This window comes from Nicotiana tabacum, chromosome 23 (assembly GCF_000715075.1).
Source record: "Nicotiana tabacum cultivar K326 chromosome 23, ASM71507v2, whole genome shotgun sequence".
In the NCBI taxonomy this organism is placed as follows: domain Eukaryota; kingdom Viridiplantae; phylum Streptophyta; class Magnoliopsida; order Solanales; family Solanaceae; genus Nicotiana; species Nicotiana tabacum.
Genome location: NC_134102.1, coordinates 135,143,141 through 135,161,123, shown reverse-complemented (window position 1 = coordinate 135,161,123; position 17,983 = coordinate 135,143,141). Strand labels below are relative to the sequence as shown.

Genomic DNA, 17,983 nt, shown 5'->3' with positions numbered 1-17,983 from the left:
TGTTTTTGGCTCTCCAACGACCTCTGATGGCATTTATTGTTCTTTGCTTTTAAAGCTGTGTTTTAGCATACAATATATGATCAAAAGATTATACACATAGTACACACACTCCCTCTCTCACATTCACACACTTACATTTACGTGTATCATGCATATGAATCTATATATATATATATATATAAATCTTTAATATTTGTACTGTGATATGTCTATATATTCTTGAGTTTATTGTTTTTCAACAACAATCCGGCCCCTTCATTTATTACCTCCTCTTCCACTTAACTTCTTCTTCTATAAATCACTTTATTTTCTTTCTTCTCTGTCACTCACAGGTCTTCTCCTTTCTTCTTTTCTTTCCCTTCAACTCCCACTTAGCTTTTATTAACAAATTTTCTGCTTTTTTTTTTAATTTACTTTATAAAGTTGTTATCTTTTTTATTTATATCTTCTTGAAGCTCAAGTGTTAGGATCTCTCAAGTTAGACAGCCATTGTTGCAGGTAAGCATATGACATTTCTAGTTCTTTACTCTTTTTTTTAAGGACATTTGGTTCAAAAATTTCTTGAAAAACAAATAAAAATATTCTTTGGAAATTAAAATAACACCAAACTCCATTTAGTCAAAATACTAACACAAACATTTTCCAAAATCATTTTACCAAATATTATGAACAACAAACTCTTTTGGGGCATTTGCACACATTGTCTTCTTTGTGGTCATTATTTAAATTGTCTCCTCTACACTGGGTTTGTTGTTGTTGTATTTAAATTTTGTCTCCGCTTGGCCGATGGATTAAATTTATTTGCAAAAAATCATTAAATTAGTTTTAAATTTGACCCATTGAGCTAACACATAATTTAAAAAGTGGCCAAAAAGGCCATTTTTGCAAATAATTCAATTTTTTGACAATATTTTTATGTTTTGGACAGGGGGTTAGTGTTGTTAGAAGATATGGATGTATCAACGGGCATGATGATTATAGCAATTGTAGCAGCCTACTTACTATGGTTTAAATCCATAACGAAATCCATGAAAGGGCCCAAAGGCCCAAAAATGTGGCCCATAGTTGGAAGTTTACCCGGCCTTCTTGAAAATGGGACCCGAATGCATGAATGGATCGCGGAAAATCTTCGGGCCTGTACCGGTACGTACCAAACCTGCATATTTGCAATTCCATTTTTAGCCCGGAAGCAAGGTCTCGTGACAGTCACGTGCGATCCAAAAAATTTAGAGCATATATTGAAGGTTAGGTTTGATAATTATCCCAAGGGTCCTACTTGGCAAGCTGTGTTTCATGATTTGCTTGGTGAGGGTATCTTCAATTCAGATGGTGACACGTGGCTTTTCCAGCGCAAGACTGCTGCGCTGGAATTTACCACCCGGACCTTGAGGCAAGCCATGGGTCGATGGGTTAACCGAGCCATCAAGAATCGGTTCTGCCCGATTCTTGAGATGGCTCAGGTTCAGGACAAGCCGGTTGATCTTCAAGACCTTTTGCTTCGGCTCACTTTTGATAACATTTGTGGCTTGGCTTTTGGCAAAGATCCGGAGACGCTCTCTCCAGAATTACCTGAAAATAATTTTGCCATGTCCTTTGACCGAGCCACCGAAGCCTCATTGCACCGATTCATCATGCCCGAGTTCGTTTGGAAGTTGAAGAAAATGCTTGGACTTGGAATGGAGGTGAGCCTGAGCCATAGCTTGAAACAAGTGGACGATTACATGACTAACGTCATCAATACACGTAAGCTAGAGTTGTTGAATCATCAGAACGGTGGACCCCAGCACGACGACTTGCTCTCCAGGTTCATGAAGAAAAAAGAATCCTACTCGGACAAATTCCTCCAACACGTGGCGCTCAATTTCATCCTAGCTGGACGTGACACATCATCCGTCGCACTGAGCTGGTTCTTCTGGTTGGTCAGCTTGAATCCGAGGGTGGAAGAAAAGATACTCGTCGAACTCTGCACCGTCCTGGCAGAAACACGTGGCAACGACACGTCAAAGTGGTTAGAAGAACCTCTAGTGTTTGAGGAAGTTGACCGATTGACATATCTCAAGGCAGCATTATCCGAGACCCTAAGACTTTACCCGTCCGTGCCTGAGGACTCAAAACATGTCATTTGTGATGATTATTTGCCCGATGGCACATTTGTACCGGCAGGTTCCAATATCACATATTCAATATACTCAACTGGTCGAATGAAATTCATATGGGGCGAAGATTGTTTAGAATTCAAGCCAGAAAGATGGATGTCACAAGACGGTAACAAGTACCAAGTTCAAGATGCATTCAGATTTGTAGCATTCAATGCAGGACCAAGAATTTGTCTAGGTAAAGACTTGGCTTATTTGCAAATGAAATCAATAGTAGCAGCAGTGCTACTCCGCCACCGGCTCGCGGTGGCGCCAGGCCATAAGGTGGAACAAAAAATGTCACTGACATTATTCATGAAGTATGGTCTAGTTATGAATGTGACCCCTAGAGACTTGACTCCAATTTTGGCTAAAATTGCAAAATTTGGCAAAATTGAGTCATGTGCTGGAGAGCATCTGATCAATAATGGCATTCATCAACCAGAGGCTATTGCAGTAAATGGGATTGCTTGAAGATAAATATTGCAAGTGTTATTAATTTGTTATTGATATAGTAACAGTTATATACAGTAACATTTATCTTTTGTGGCTTGGATGAATCACCAATAATGTCTGAAGAGGCTTTTATTTCCTCAGTATACCAGATAACTTTTTGCCAAAGTGGAATGTTACAACTTAACTTCTTCTTTTTTAATTTTTTTCCTTTTCTTATCACCTTCATATTGTTTTCTCTGTTCCAAAACATAGTAAATGATTATACATATAGATATTGTACTTCATTAGTCCATTTTGTGAAATAAAATACAGTTGTGGTTTTAAAGTTCTGCACTGTGAATACTTGTATCATTTGTCTTATTAATATTTTGATAATTAATATATGGTGGCTATGTATAAAGAGTTGCATTATATTATTGGTAGATTCTTTTTTATTATTATTATTTTTTAATTTCCATCGGTATCCAGGACCCATTTCGGAGGCCAACTAATCTGTATTTTGGAGGCTAAAACGTTTTCTACGACTTCATTCTTAGAGCTTAAACCTGGAACTTTTGGTTAAGGACATAGAGTTACTCGCCACCTCATCACGGAGTTTGTTGATGCTATCTGTAAATTTAAATTAAAAGAATTCATGAATTTCATGGGCCACATGCCATGATATATGTACCCTACATTTCTTTAGAAAAATGCTCTCACGTTCTCACAACTAGATTTACGGCAATAAATGCAACGATACTTGTCAATCACTATTGATTGATTAGATTTTGTTATTTTGACTAGCTAGTAACCGATAATCCTACCCTTATTATAGAGCTTGAGTTTTCTTAGCAATGTGAAAACTGATTATGAAATTCTTCATATAAAAACTGCCAACAGATGGACCATATATATCATCTTGAACTCAATTAATTCTCTCCTCCTTTTGTTAAAGTTCGTCTGCTAAATATTCTTGTGATTTCTATAGGCCAAGCTAAACTTTCACGAATAATGCATGTAACAAGAGACAGACGTCGTTAGGAACAACTTGTGAGCACGTAATTTTGTCCTATGCCTAAAATATTCCTAAGAATACTCCAAAATAGTTTAATTGTCTTTATTAAATTTTAGGATTTCTTTTTATTTTTATTGGTTTGGCATTCATTTGCATATTTAGCATATTTAGTGGCATTGCAAATCATGAAAATAACAAAAGTATTTTTTATTTTATTCTTTACATTTTTAGATCTTAATCACATGTTAATTGCATTTCTAGAATATATAAAAAAAATCATTAGTCATTTTAGTTTGAAGGATTTTGTTTTAGAAATTTGCATTAATTCACAAATTTAGCTAATTAATTAGTTTAATTGTAGGTTCAAAATAGGTATAATTAGAGTATTAAATAAGTGTTCAAATTTGAAAATGAAACAAAGAAGGAAAGAGGAGAGGGCTGCTGGGCCAATTTTGCATGCCCAATGCCAACTCAATACCTGCCCCAGTCCACTCCAAAACCGGTCCAGCTCTTTAAACAACCAAACGACCTCGTTCCCCCCTTTTAATCCTGGCCCTTCATCTCAGCTAATCCAACGGTTGAGAACTAATTCCCTTTCCCCCATATAACTATCCTTAGAGACCAGAACCCCCCCGCCCAAAAAAAAAAACCTCTCAGATCCCTTTCTTTCTCTCATCTCTCTCAAATCCTCTAACCCTAGCCGCCCACACACCCAAAACCGCCTCTGGCGGCACCTTCTCTGGCGGCACCACCTCCAAACACCCTCAAACTTTTACCAAATAATCCCCACATTCACATCTCTCTGAATCTCTTAACTTTTCTTTCAAAGCTTCCTTGTTCTTGTCGATTTTTAGATCTTGAAACTAAACCCTAGCCGCCACCATTCCTCTTTTTAATCACTCGATTGTCTTTATCAGTTTACGGTTGAAATTTACATCATTCGAAAGCTCTTGATGAGAGCTATCCACTGATGTAAGTTTTACGCCGTATCTCGGAGGTCACATTTTGGTCGAAGCTGCTGTTTGACCGCCCAGATTCCTTCGGAATTCTTCGTTGTTTTGCTTAAAGATTGTCCTACACCCCCTCTCATTTTCTCTCATATAGCACACCCTCATACTCTATATAACATACCTTACATTTCCTCATTCACACACACTAATTCTCTGCAAAATCCCTCATCCTCACTCATTTTTCTCACAAAAAATAATTTGAAAGTTGAAATCAGATCTAAAACAAAGGAAAAGAACTATCGAATTCATCAACATTGTTTCATTAGTTCTGAGTTCTTTGTGGATTTTTGGGAGTGGGCATTGAAGGTGTTTTGTGCTATTTCTGCTTCTGCGTTTGTTCTTGCTGCTGCTTCCTTCCAACTTTAGAGATTTATTTTCTATTCTTTGTTTGGCCCTGCATATTCCTCTCGCTTTGAATAGGTCAGTTCGAACACTCATGTACTCATATTTCTATGTGAATGAAATTTTTGATTTCTGCTTTGGTTTGTTGCATATTTGTGTTAGTATGGCAATATGAGGTAATTTGTAATCCTATTTGATGTGTTACATCAAACAACGTGTATAAACGTTGATCGTTAAAGTATATACCGACTCTATTAATTTCTGACTGTTTGAGCATGAAGTTCGATTCAAATATATTCCTAATATGTTTTTAAGTAGTGTTTAATAATAAAGGCATGATGTGGAAGACTACTATTGCAATGAGTATGGCTGTAGTTCATGGATCTGGCCATTAATTGGTCAAGTCTACAAACCTCAAAGCCAAAATGGATTATCGGAACAGTTCAGAGCCATTGTAGATTGTTTAGAATAGAAGTATAAATATCCCATTGTGGTTTGTACTATTAATTTAAGATGGGATGTGTTGTATAGTTTGATCAAAGCAGACATGACAGTAATGCCAAAATCTAGATGTGTTAAGACTTGGATGCATGCCTAAATGCGATAATGTTTATTGAGGTTAATTTTTATTTTTGATGTATCCAAAGGTTTGAAATCATTATTAAGCTTGTTAAACTCAGAGTAGTGGCCATTTCCGAAATTAATAGTTGCAATTGAAATTGAAATTATGACTTTACTCTAATAAGGCTTGATGTGGGCCTGGAGTTTCGCAGATTTGGAACTCAAAGATGTCATTAGTGATACAAAGATGGGCTTCTCGCTTGAGCCCATTTGCCTATCTTATTTGATTAATCCATGTTGATAAGATAATAATATATTAAGTTATTGTTAGATGCCTTTTAAAATGCCTTGACTAGTTTTCCTTCATCACTGCCTAAATGCTTAAAGTTGAGTAGCTTTTAAACATTACAAATATGCTAATAAGTCTAGACTTAAACGGATTACCCATTAGCTTTACATATAAAGATGAGGTGATTTAGAAGTTAATTGACAACCCCATTCTAGCTTAAATAAGTAAACCACAACAATTTATTTCATACCGTTTTGAATTATTCGCATCGTAGAAATGCTTTAGGCGCGCATTTAATCTACTATCATGATTGTGTACACGTTCGCGTGACATGATTATGATTCCCAAAATAAAATTAAAGTATACGGTCGTGGGACTTGGGCTAAAAACCATCTTGATAATTAATAAAGCATGATTAATTGTGTACACGTACGCGTGACATGATTTAGCGCATCCAATAAAATGAATTTACGCACATGTGATCTGTTTCAAAGATAAATCCATAAACGCCAAAATTAAAGTAGTAAAAGATAAAATACACATAGGTTTTAAAAATATATGTAATTAAATAATTAATTAAGCCAGATATGATTAAAAGTGACCGTGCTTAAACCACGAAATCCGGGAGTGCATCACACCTCTCCTGGGTTAACAGAATTTCTTACACGAGCTTCTGTGTTCGTGGACACCATAATAAATATTCTAAGTGGCGACTCTAATTAAATAAATAATTCCATTTCGAATAATATCAGTTTAACTGGAAAAACTCCCTATTCTTCGGAAAAAGGAGGTGTGACAGCTCTGGCGACTCTGCCGGGGATACGAATCCAGAATCTCTAGTTCAGGGTTCAGAATTCAAGATTATAATGTGATCTATACTTAACTTTCTTGATTATTGATATTATTGTGTTTGTGGGTCTAATGTGCTAATTGCCGCTCATTTACCGCTTTGATATTATTTAAACTGTATAAACTGCCTTCTTCCGCCTCCCTTCTAAGTCTTCTGAACTATTGGTGCACACGTGCGCGTGGCCCACTTTTCTGTTAGAGGTCATACCAATTAGAACGAGGTTGGATCAGCAACTAGGCCGGGTAGACTTTCGTGCTCCCGTTACATTGCCCCCATCTCGGCTCAAGCTGTCCGCTTGGGTAAGCCAAGTCTAAAACACACCCCTAGGATTTTAAACCTAGAATGACATAGCCTCATGCTGAATCCCTAGTAGGAACGTTTGTTTGCATCACGTGCATTTGACTTTGGGGACTCAACACAAGGGTTGGGTCCGTCTAGGACAGGTGTACCCAAAATAAAAGACCATCCTGATGCATCCTATGTGCTATTTGTGCATTTATTTGTTTCGACTTGCATGTTGACCGACTTCTAGAATAGGGAAAAAAAATCAAGAAAACAAAACAAGAGTAAGGTAGGAGAGAGAAAATTTACCCGGTTCTAAAAAACCCCGGTATTTGAAAAATTCCGAAACTCTGCCAAAATTTTGAAAAAATAAAAATAAAAATAAAAAGAAAAGTCATTTCAAAAGGCATGTTTTCCTGTTGTGTCAAAACTGACCGAACTACGTAGGTTCGATTCTTACCGGATATGAGATACGTAGGCAACCTCCATAAGGTTCGGCCTCATTTTTGAAAAAATAACCCAAAATAATAAAATGTGTCCAGTGTTTTGGTCAAATGAGTAAGCTGACCCAGCTTCGGTTGCATCCCGAGCCGTTTCTGTCGGAATAGCCTTAGAACATCTCCAAAATTGTTGAAGGGCTATTCTTGCAAGAACAAACGTGTCTGTCAATTGGGCATTACTTTTACCATATGTGCCATTCCCCGGCCTAAAATATTTTATTGCAGATGTGGTTGATTGAGCATCTCTGTCATCACCCTAAATTCATGAATTATGGCCCGAGCAAGAACAACTTCATCGAGAGTTACGAGGAAAGAGTTAAAGATAACAATTCTCCAGAAGGGGTGGAAGCATGGATATCCTACTTAAGATATTTAAACACAAGTCAAATTGCGTGGACCTTGGGATGGCTCCCGGTAAGGGAAGTGATACACATATCGGCTTTGAAAAGCTATCTGTTGCTGATGGGTTTAAGAAGTGTCCAACCATATGCACCGCAAAGAGTTCTAAGATAGCTGGGAAGGTACCAAGTGGTGCCCGAGGATGAAGATTTGAGTGTCCAAGTCATTGAGATACACCTAGAAGCTCCACTCCTCGAGACTTTAATCTAGCAAATTTGGAATGGCTGTCGGTACTTGAAAGATGATACCCAGGTGCCAGATCCTGCGAGAGGTGAGGTAGACCCAAGTTATGCTATGTGGTTTGAGAAAAGGTCTCGCATTGATGATGAGCCTGAGCCCGAGCCTGAAAGTCCCGCCAAAAGGCCTCATGTTCAGGATTTTGATGATAAAATCTGAGAACGTTTGGCCTGGGGAGAAAATGAAAAGGAATACCAAGCAACCATAGCCTTAGAAGAAAAGTTGAGAAACCTCAAATTTGAGAATGACTTATAAGCGCAAGAAGCTGAAGGTGAAAAGAAAAGTCTAACCCGTGAGAACGAGATGCTCCGAGCCTAAATTCGGGAAATGAGAATAGCTGCTGAAATGCCTGTAAGGAGTGAAAGGGATGAAAAATTCATGAGCAACTTGAGGCGAAAAGTGCATGACTATGCGGCCGACCTGACAAAGGCCGAGAAAGATTTAGCAAAAGCTCACGCAAGGATGATCCAGCTAGGGAAAGATGCAGAAGAACAGACAAGGTTATCCCCCCAGGTGAAGCAAAGTTATGACCGAGAAGTCGCGATCTTAAGGAAAGATTTGGATGTTGTTGAAAACGAAATGGGTCAACAAGTGAAAGACTTCAGGACAGAGAGGGAGGATTGCTATACCTTGATTAACAAATTGGAAGAGAGTGTGTTGACTTTGCAAAACCACAATAACGAGGCCATGCAAATAGTGGAAGTCTAAGAACAGTAGATTGGACGACTGCTCCAGGAGAAGGGTGCTATCAAGCTCAGAATCAAGGAAATAACTGACTACACGGCAATGAAATGCAATGAGTGTGAAAATATGACTCGAGCTATGTTATTTGCTTCGGTGCTATCTTTTGCTCGCCAGGTCATGGCCGACCTCGAGTTCCTTCCAGAAGAGCTTACAAGCAGCCCTGCACGGAGACCGTCTGAAGTCACTCGAGCTCCCGGAATAACATTTAAGGCTCATCTGTGTTCTTGATCGTTCAGTCTTTGAGTCTGTATTTTACTTTTTCCTCGCACCAAGTCTGTTTGTCTTTTCATCCATTTCGAGTCTGTGTTATTTTGTTTTGAATCTGTATGTTATTATTTCAAGTCGGTTATCAATGTCTTCGAGTCTTGTAATGAAAAGCCAAAAAGATTTTGTTAATGAAATATTGAAAACCCCAAAAAAATTTCTTTACTTTTATTTTGCATTTATTCCCCTGAACTATGTAATGGTCTGATTCATGCGGTGTTATGATACGTAGGCAATCCCCATCGGATACGATCATATCCAGAATTAATTTAAGTTAAAATCAACAAAAAAGAGAGAAAATTGAGAGACAATAAGTAAAAGAAAAGGAAGAAAAGTGTGATAAAAAACAAAAGAGAAAACCAGGAGTGAAGACAACAGGAGAAAACCAGGAATGACAAAACAAAAGAGCAAAAGAGAGTGGAAATGAAAGAAAAGAATTACAGAGTGGAAAAGAGATAGTGAAAGCCAGGATGAAACACGCAGCCGTTGCAAAAACAATTTAGAAGCGTTTAACTGTTCAGGTGCGTTGCATCCCCAATGTGCGATTCCCTATCTGTTAAATGTCTCAAAACTGACAAGGTTGTTGTGTGTGTTGTAAGCCAGGTTCTGTTCAGGTGGTTGGTTTTGTCGGTAATCTGACTTCTCACCCCTATTTTACAAGATCCAAAGGAAAGGTTCCAATGGCTTTAGAAATCAATCTCCGCATTATTAATCCTGAGGATAGCCCTGAATTGGCTATTTCACAACCTGAATTGGCAACTGTCGAAGAAAATAAGATGATGCGTCTCCGCATGCTGGAAATGTGGGACGCCTGGTCTAATGGTAGGGAAACGCCAAGTAAAATTTCTGGATTCCCCGAGCTGATCCCAAGGACGCGTGGAACCACCAACATCCCTATGACCAACCCATTTATCCCGTATGGGTACCTTACAATATCATCCAACTTTACCGGTATGCCTTCTATGGTTCGCCCCCATGCACCGTTTTCCGGGGAACCTTCAACGTTGTTCTCCGCACTACTAGTTTTCACCATGGCACAACCAACTATGCCCAAGCCATGCTTTGAACCCCCAAAATTCACCTTCTAAGGTCCGAAATTTCAACCTGATATGACTCATGTCACTCCGAACTCGTATGCTCTACAACCATAGTATGAGTCTCCGATTGAGTAAGAAAGAAAGTTAGAAATCCCAAGCAGGAAGAAATGGATCAGAAGATGAAAATCTTGGAACAGAGCTTGAAAAACATGCAAGGTTTGAGTGGCCAAAAAAGTGTTTCATATTCGGACATAAGAGCCTCCCAGAAGAAATGATTTCACCCCCATTGGTGAATCCTATTCCAGTCTGCCTCAGAAGTTAATAAAACTGGGTCTATTGAAATAAACATTGGGGCAGCACCTGCCAAGAACGTGGTTCTTTATGTTCCTAAGGCCCCGAGAAAAGAACAGCTTATCCCCAACACTCCCAAGAAGTTCGATGAAAGGAAAGCTACATTGAATGTGCCAAGATTATATGTACCATAGAGGACATTTGTGGCGCGGGGGCAGGTAATTTCACCAAGGCTGACTGAGCCCGTGGTTATCATACCCACACCACAGAGTCTTATGAAAGATCCTACCACAGTCCCCTGGAACTACAACAGAACCGTGGTTACATACAAAGGGAAATAAATTATGGGGAAAGTGAATGGGATGAATAAGTTTGAGAGGTACCATACCCTAGAAGATCTAAAGAAGTCCAAACAGAACAGGGATAAACAGATGCCATCCAAGAAGCCTGTAAGCAACGAGGAAGCGGAAGAGTTCTTTAGAAAGATGAAAACTTCAGAGTACTTAATAGTTGACCAACTCCGTAAGACTCCTTCCCAGGTCTCACTCTTATATTTGTTGCTGAGTTCGGATGAACATCAAAAATTTCTCCTCAAAACATTAAATGAAGCGTATGTCCCGGTTGATACTTCTGTCGAACAATTGGCCAAAAGACTTTTTGAGGTCAATAATATTTCCTTCAGCCACGATGATTTGCTCACAGAAGGAGCTTCCCACAACAAAGCCCTCCACCTGACTGTCAAATGTGAGGGCTATTATGTGAAAAAAGTGATGTTAGATGGTGGGTCTGGGGTAGACATTTGCCCTCTCTCAACACTCCAGAGAATGGAGATTGGAACAGAAAGAATTCGGGCTAACAACATTTGCGTACGAGCTTTTGATGGGGTCAAGAGAGAGACAATAGGAGAAATTGATCTAATTCTAACTATTGGATCTGTAGACTTTGAGGTGACCTTCCAAGTTTTGGACATGGAAACCTCGTACAATTTCCTCCTTGGTAGACCATGGATTCATGCTGTCGGAGTTGTTCCCTCCACTCTTCAACAAATGGTCAAGTTTGAATATGATAATCAAGAGATTGTTGTCCATGGAGAAGATGAGCAATCCATCTACCGGGACCCCTCGGTCCCGTGTCTTGAAGCTAGGGAAGGTAGTGAGCACATTGTGTATCAAGCTTTTGAAATTGTGGTCGCTGAACAATTTGAAGAAAGGGCCTAATTGCCTCAACCTTGCTTGTCTAATGTTTCGATCATGGTCGCCACCCAAATAATTAAAAATGGGTACAAGCCCGGAAAAGGGGCTCAGAGTATCTATATAGGGCATTACTGAGCTAATTTACCCAATCGTCAATGAGAAGTGTTTTTGCTTGGGCTTCCGAGCTACAGAGGCCGACAAAACATGGGCTGACAAATGCAAAGAAAACGGGTGGGTCCTATACCAGCCCATTCCATATCTCGCCCCATCATTTGTCAAACCAAAGTATGTGGAGGAAGAAGAAGAGGCCTTCACGGCTGAAGAAATCGACGATATCTGCGAAGCATTAAAACAAATGCTATATGAGTCCCACATGGTCCAGGCAGGGGAAGACACGAGCCATGCCGAGGGGCAATATATGGGGCCGAATTTCTTTCTCGAAAACTGGGAGGCTACCCCATTCCCTGTCAGGCGGGAGTCCTGGTAGTTCAGTCTTGCCATCTCTTCTGCATTACGAGTTATTTTAGGGTGTAACTCGAATGTTTTACTTTATTGTCTTTTAATTCTGATGTAAACCCTCATATCTTTCAATTCAATGAAATGAAATCAATATTTCATCGTCCATAGATGTCTCTTTTCTTTTGTTCTGATTTTGCTATTTTTATTATCTTTTTTTTTTCAGTTCTAATAATGCGGACTTAAATAACATGACATGCTTGCAGACTTCATGCCTAGATCCTAAAATGCTGTCTAACTTTGAAATAATGAATCAAGAGACAAAATATGATGAAGATGAGATTTTTAGGGAAATAAATTGAGAATTGGAACAATTTGAGAATAAGCCTAAGCCAAACTTAAATGAAACCACGTCGGTTAATTTGGGCAGTTTAGAAGAGATCTAAGAAACCATGATAAGCATTCATGCTGATGAAAGAACTAGAGATGCCTTGATCCAACTTTTATTTGAATTCAAAGATGTGTTTGCATGGTTTTATGATGATATGCCAGGGCTGAGCGTTGATTTGGTGGTACATAAATTGCCTACCTATCCTAGTTATCCACCCATTCTACAGAAGCAAAGAAAGTTTAAAACTGACATCAGTGATAAGATCAAGGAAGAAGTCATCAAACAACTGAAAGCTGGTGTGATCTGAGTGGTCCGATACACCACATGGCTGGCTAATGTGGTACCGGTGCCAAAGAAAGATGAAAAAACCCGAGTGTGTGTTGATTTTCGGGATTTGAACAAGGTGAGTCCCAAGGACAACTTTCCATTGCCAAATATCCACATTCTTGTTGACAACTGTGCTAAAAATGAGATACAGTCTTTCGTGGATTGTTATGCTAGGTATCATCAGGTTCTGATGGATGAAGAAGATGCATAAAAGACCGCTTTCACCACACCCTGGGGAACCTACTATTATCGGGTCATGCTGTTTGGTTTAAAGAATGCTAGGGCAACTTATATGAGAGCTATAACTGCCATCTTCCATGACATGATACACCAGGAAATTGAGGTGTATGTGGATGATATGATCATTAAATCTAGAACACAGGATGACCATGTGCGGGATCTGAGAAAGTTCTTCGAGCGTTTGCGCAGGTATAAATTGAAATTGAACCCAGCTAAATGTGCATTCAGAGTTCCGTCTGGGAAGCTCCTGGGGTTTATAGTCAATCGGAGGGGTATCGAATTAGATCCAACAAAGATATAGTCTATTCGGGACTTGCCACCCCCGAAGAGCAAGAAAGAAGTCATGAGTCTGCTAGGGAGGTTGAATTACATCAGCAGATTCATCGCTCATCTTACTACCACTTGTGAGCTCATATTCAAGCTGGTAAAGAAAGATACGACAATCAAATGGAAATATGAGTTCCAAGAAGCTTTCGATAAAATCAAAGAGTATCTGTCAAATCTGCCGATATTGGTTCTACCCGAGCCAGGAAGACCTTTGTTCTTGTACCTGACAGTCCTGGAAAATTCTTTTGGCTGTGTCCTGGTGCAACACGATGTAACCGGGAAGAGAGAATAAGCCATATATTATTTGAGCAAAAAGTTCACCAGTTATGAAGCCAAGCACACTTTGCTAGAAAGAACTTGTTGCGCCCTAACTTGGGTCACCCAAAAGCTAAGACACTACTTGTTGGCTTACACAACATATCTCATAACCAGATGGATCTTTTGAAGTATATATTCCAAAAACCCATGCCCACTGGAAGGTTAGCGAAATGGCAGATCCTTCTCACTAGGAGTGGGCATTCGGTATTTCGGTTCGGTATTAGAAATTTCGGTTCGGTATTTCAGTATTTGGTTTATCAATTGTGTATATCAAATACCGTACCAAATTAATTCGGTACGGTTCGGTATTTATTATTTTGGTTCGGTACGATTTCAGTACGGTTTCGGTTTGATACATATTCATGTGTCACGTACTGCTAAGTGCTAAGAGCGTTAGCAAGCAGAAATAAAATTTTAGTGCATTCCTAATTAAGGAAAATCTTTCCTTTCATTTCTTATTGAAAGGAAATAGAATACAGAGGCATCAACATTCAGCACCACTAATAAGTAATATCTTTCCTTTGGAAATTAAAATGATAATGACTAAATTTAATACTAATATGAACCGAAAGATTCTGACTAAAAGGAAAATCTTTCCTAAATGAATCAAATCCATAGGCATCATCAGTCAGCACCACTAAAACCAAATATGGACTACAAAATCATACTGAACTCTGAGCAGCAGCTCAACCAGCAGCAGAATTATTAATTCAACTTTACACTTTACACAGATGCAACAAAAGCATAGATGCATCAATCAAAAATTACTAACGAGTAGCAGCAGCATTAAACACAATGCAACAAAAACAGAGAGAATTCAAGTTTACACCAATAAGTAATAACAACTAAAGTGTCACGCTCACAGTAGCAATAACATTATGCAAAGTTTGCAAACCTACTGGTTACAGCCATTCTGCCAAACATAAAGTTGTAAGTTTAACTAATAAGCAGTGCAGCAACAACATTAACATCAACATAAAATGATAAGAACACTGGCCCATAGCATAAGTCTAAGTGTCTAACACATTAAGCTTAAATAAGTTTAACAAATTCTCAAAAATCAAAATAACATAAATAATCTCGACTCTCGAATCAGCTTTAGGAGCACAGGGCATTATTGAACTTGAACCTAAAAAAAGAAGATAAAATCATAAGTTAGAATATTATTTTTTGATGATAAAAGAAAAAAAATACAAAAGTATATCACCAAACAAATAGAATATTAAACTCACCACTGCAACTATACGCCAAAGTGATCTAACACTGGTAGTAGTGCTTCCATTATCTTCCATATCTAAAGATAATTCGACCAAATATATATGTCATACAAATAGATAAGTGTAAATAAATAACTGGGTTTAGTATCACAATGCCTAAGGAAAATAGACCCAGTGAAAACTATAATAGCTACTATAAAATAGTTCCTTAAATCTGTTTGTGTACACCCAAACTACTAAAAAGCTTAATAACAAGTTGCAGATAGAAAATAAGTTAGTTCTTTCCCTCTTAATTTCGCCCAGGCCAAGTGGTAAAATGTATTTTGTAAATGGCGTCCAACTACCCATAAGTCTCCACGACTTAACTATAAACTAGACACCAAAATGTTACTTCTGTACTTACTATATTATCCTTGAGTCAATTGTTTAACGTACTAACTTAATGAAGATTGAAGAAGTTGTGAACCTGTTGAAGAGTTGAAGATTGAAGGTTAAAAATGAGGAAACAAGCAGTCACACTTGAGAGTCGTCGGCGCCGAGGTCGTTAAGTCGCCGTGACTCCATCTCTATCGCAATCGCAACACTCGCAGCCACAAGCTCACAGCCGATCTGTTCTTCACTTATTGAGAAACCTAATTCTAATTCCAATCCTTAGAAATAAGGGGAAAAGAATAAGAGAGTAATAGACTTGGGCTTAGTCTTGAGTTATTGGGCTAGAAATAAACTTAAAATTTTGAGTTGGGCTAGGGCAGTGTAGGACAAGGAATTAGGAATTAGGAAGCACATGGAATACTTTATAAATTTGGTATTTTGGTATACAGAAATATCAAAATCTTAATACCGAGGACCGTACCGTTATACCAAAAATATAATACCGAAATACCGAAAAAATCAAAACCGAAATACCGAATTAATTCGGTCCGGTTTGGAATTTGGTTTTTCGGATTTTATGCCCACCCCTGCTTCTCCTGAGTTTGACATTGTCTATGTCACTCGCATAGCGATGAAAGATCAAGCCTTGGCGGATCATCTAGCTAAGAACCCGGTCGATAATGAATACCAGCCATTAAGCACTTATTTTTCAGACGAGGAAACAAACTCAGTTGAAGTAATTCTAGAGAACATCAATGCCCGGAAAATGTTCTTTGATGGGGCTGTAAATGCAAAAGGCATGGGGATTGAGGCAATTCTGATTTTGCCCACCGGTCAACACTATCCGGTTGCATCCCGTCTTCGGTTCTTCTGTACAAACAATACCGTCGAGTATGAAGTCTGCATCATGGGCATAAATATTGTAACACCCTAAATGTTTACTAATATTTGCATTTTTTATTGAACATCTTTATAATGAGGAGATATTTTTTACTTTGCACTTCCTAAACGTGAAATTGACAATACATAAAAATTCCTTACTCTAGGTTGTGTTAATATTGACAAAGAAGTTCTATGGTGTTGCTATGTGTAACACTTAATATTATTTTGATGAATTGTTGTTAAATAAATTATAATTAAGTTTTTGGGATGCTACCCTTTTATATTTATCTAAGGATATTTAGTAGTTGGGCAGCCATTTTTATTTCATATTTATCCAAAATTCTTAAAGACAACTTTGATTGACTTAGTCTTCCATAAACTCCACATTTGCATTCTTTCAAGAAAAAGAAAACCCCTACACTCTCTCCTTCTTATCACCTGAAAACTTCATGAAAAGCACCATAAATTTCCACTAAAACAATCAGCAAAATTCGTTCTTGGTAAAGCTCAAGTTGCTCCTCTCTTTTGTGGTAAGTTACTAAACTCGTTTTTACACTAGACAGCTATTAGTGTTTTCTTTATATCTTTTTGTATAGAGCTCCGTGTTAAGTGATCTAAGACTTTCTTGAAATCTATTTTATAGATCTATAACTCTTATAAAGGAATCAAAACCTGGTTTGTCTTTTATTTACCTGAAAATAGGCGATGAAGTACAGGGTAGGTGCTGCCCAGATTTTCTGTTTTACAAACCCTCCCTGTACTACTGTTAGTAAGTTTAGCATAACGTTTTGTACAAAATTGACATGGGGGTGATTCAAGATGTTCTGAAATGCTAAAACACATATCTACAACTGTAAAGAAGACCATACAGTCTAATATTCCTTTTTCATCTTCAAATCTTAATCACAACACGAGACAGTGATACTGTCCAGAATTTCTGTTTCAAACATTTTGGGTAATTTTCACCAATATCATGTTTCGTTTGACATGTTAAATCATTGAAATTATATAGATATTTTATTATGTATTTATGGTATATATATCCTTGTAAAAGCTAAGGGGAAGTATTTGAGGAAGTGGACGGATTTGGTTTGTCTAGGGCATAGACGATTCGAACGTCCTCAAGTTGTGGTTGAACTATTTTGTGGTAAAACACCAAGGTTTGTGCATAAACTTTGTATTATTTTTATTTGCTGGAATATTTTAAAATAACGTGATATTTTATTTTTCTTGTCTTCAATTAATAGCATTGCATTCATGTTATATCAAGTATTGCAAGATATTTGCTAAATCGCCCACTCGTACGGATTGTTTGATCATTTTGCATTCTTGTCGAGACTTTGTCCTTCTTGTGGCAGTGACTTTGTCACTCATCTTGGCATGCCTCTTGATTTGGATATTTTGCCATCTTGACTTTGGATTTGTAATTCCTCTTAAATTATAAAACTTGTCCGTGTTAAGTATGAACTAGGAAGCCATTTTTAATATAGTTCTTGATTCTCTTGACTATTGGGTTTTGACCCTACTTGATTTGGGGCTTCAGTCCATATTGATATCTGATTTTGCTTAGTGTAATGGCATGACGTATATATTGGGCGAAAAATGGATATTTGACAAGCGTTCTTGGATTGATAGTATACGCTTTCTCAACTCTTGAATCTTGAACATTGTTATTGATATTTGGAAACACTTCAAGGTTGATATTTGATACTTCTGATATATTTGTTCACTTATTTTAAATTATATTTCATTTGATCTACCTATGACTGAAAATAGAAATTGGAGAAGTTAATGGCTCCAAGCCCAAAGTTTATACGCCACTAAGCTTTATGCTTAGCGATAGTTGTTTTCTATCATAGGTAATGTACG

General features: G+C 37.9%; 1 protein-coding gene across 1 annotated transcript; it reads left to right on the top strand.

Annotated features, from left to right (window-relative positions):
* Nucleotides 1-243: 243 nt before the first annotated feature.
* LOC107771909 (cytochrome P450 86A22) lies at nucleotides 244-2,916 on the top strand. Its single transcript, XM_016591371.2, has 2 exons — nucleotides 244-498; nucleotides 929-2,916. The coding sequence occupies exon 2, from the start codon at nucleotides 951-953 to the stop codon at nucleotides 2,607-2,609; it is 1,659 nt and encodes a 552-aa protein (XP_016446857.1). The 5' UTR covers nucleotides 244-498; nucleotides 929-950; the 3' UTR covers nucleotides 2,610-2,916.
* The last annotated feature ends 15,067 nt before the right edge of the window (nucleotides 2,917-17,983 follow it).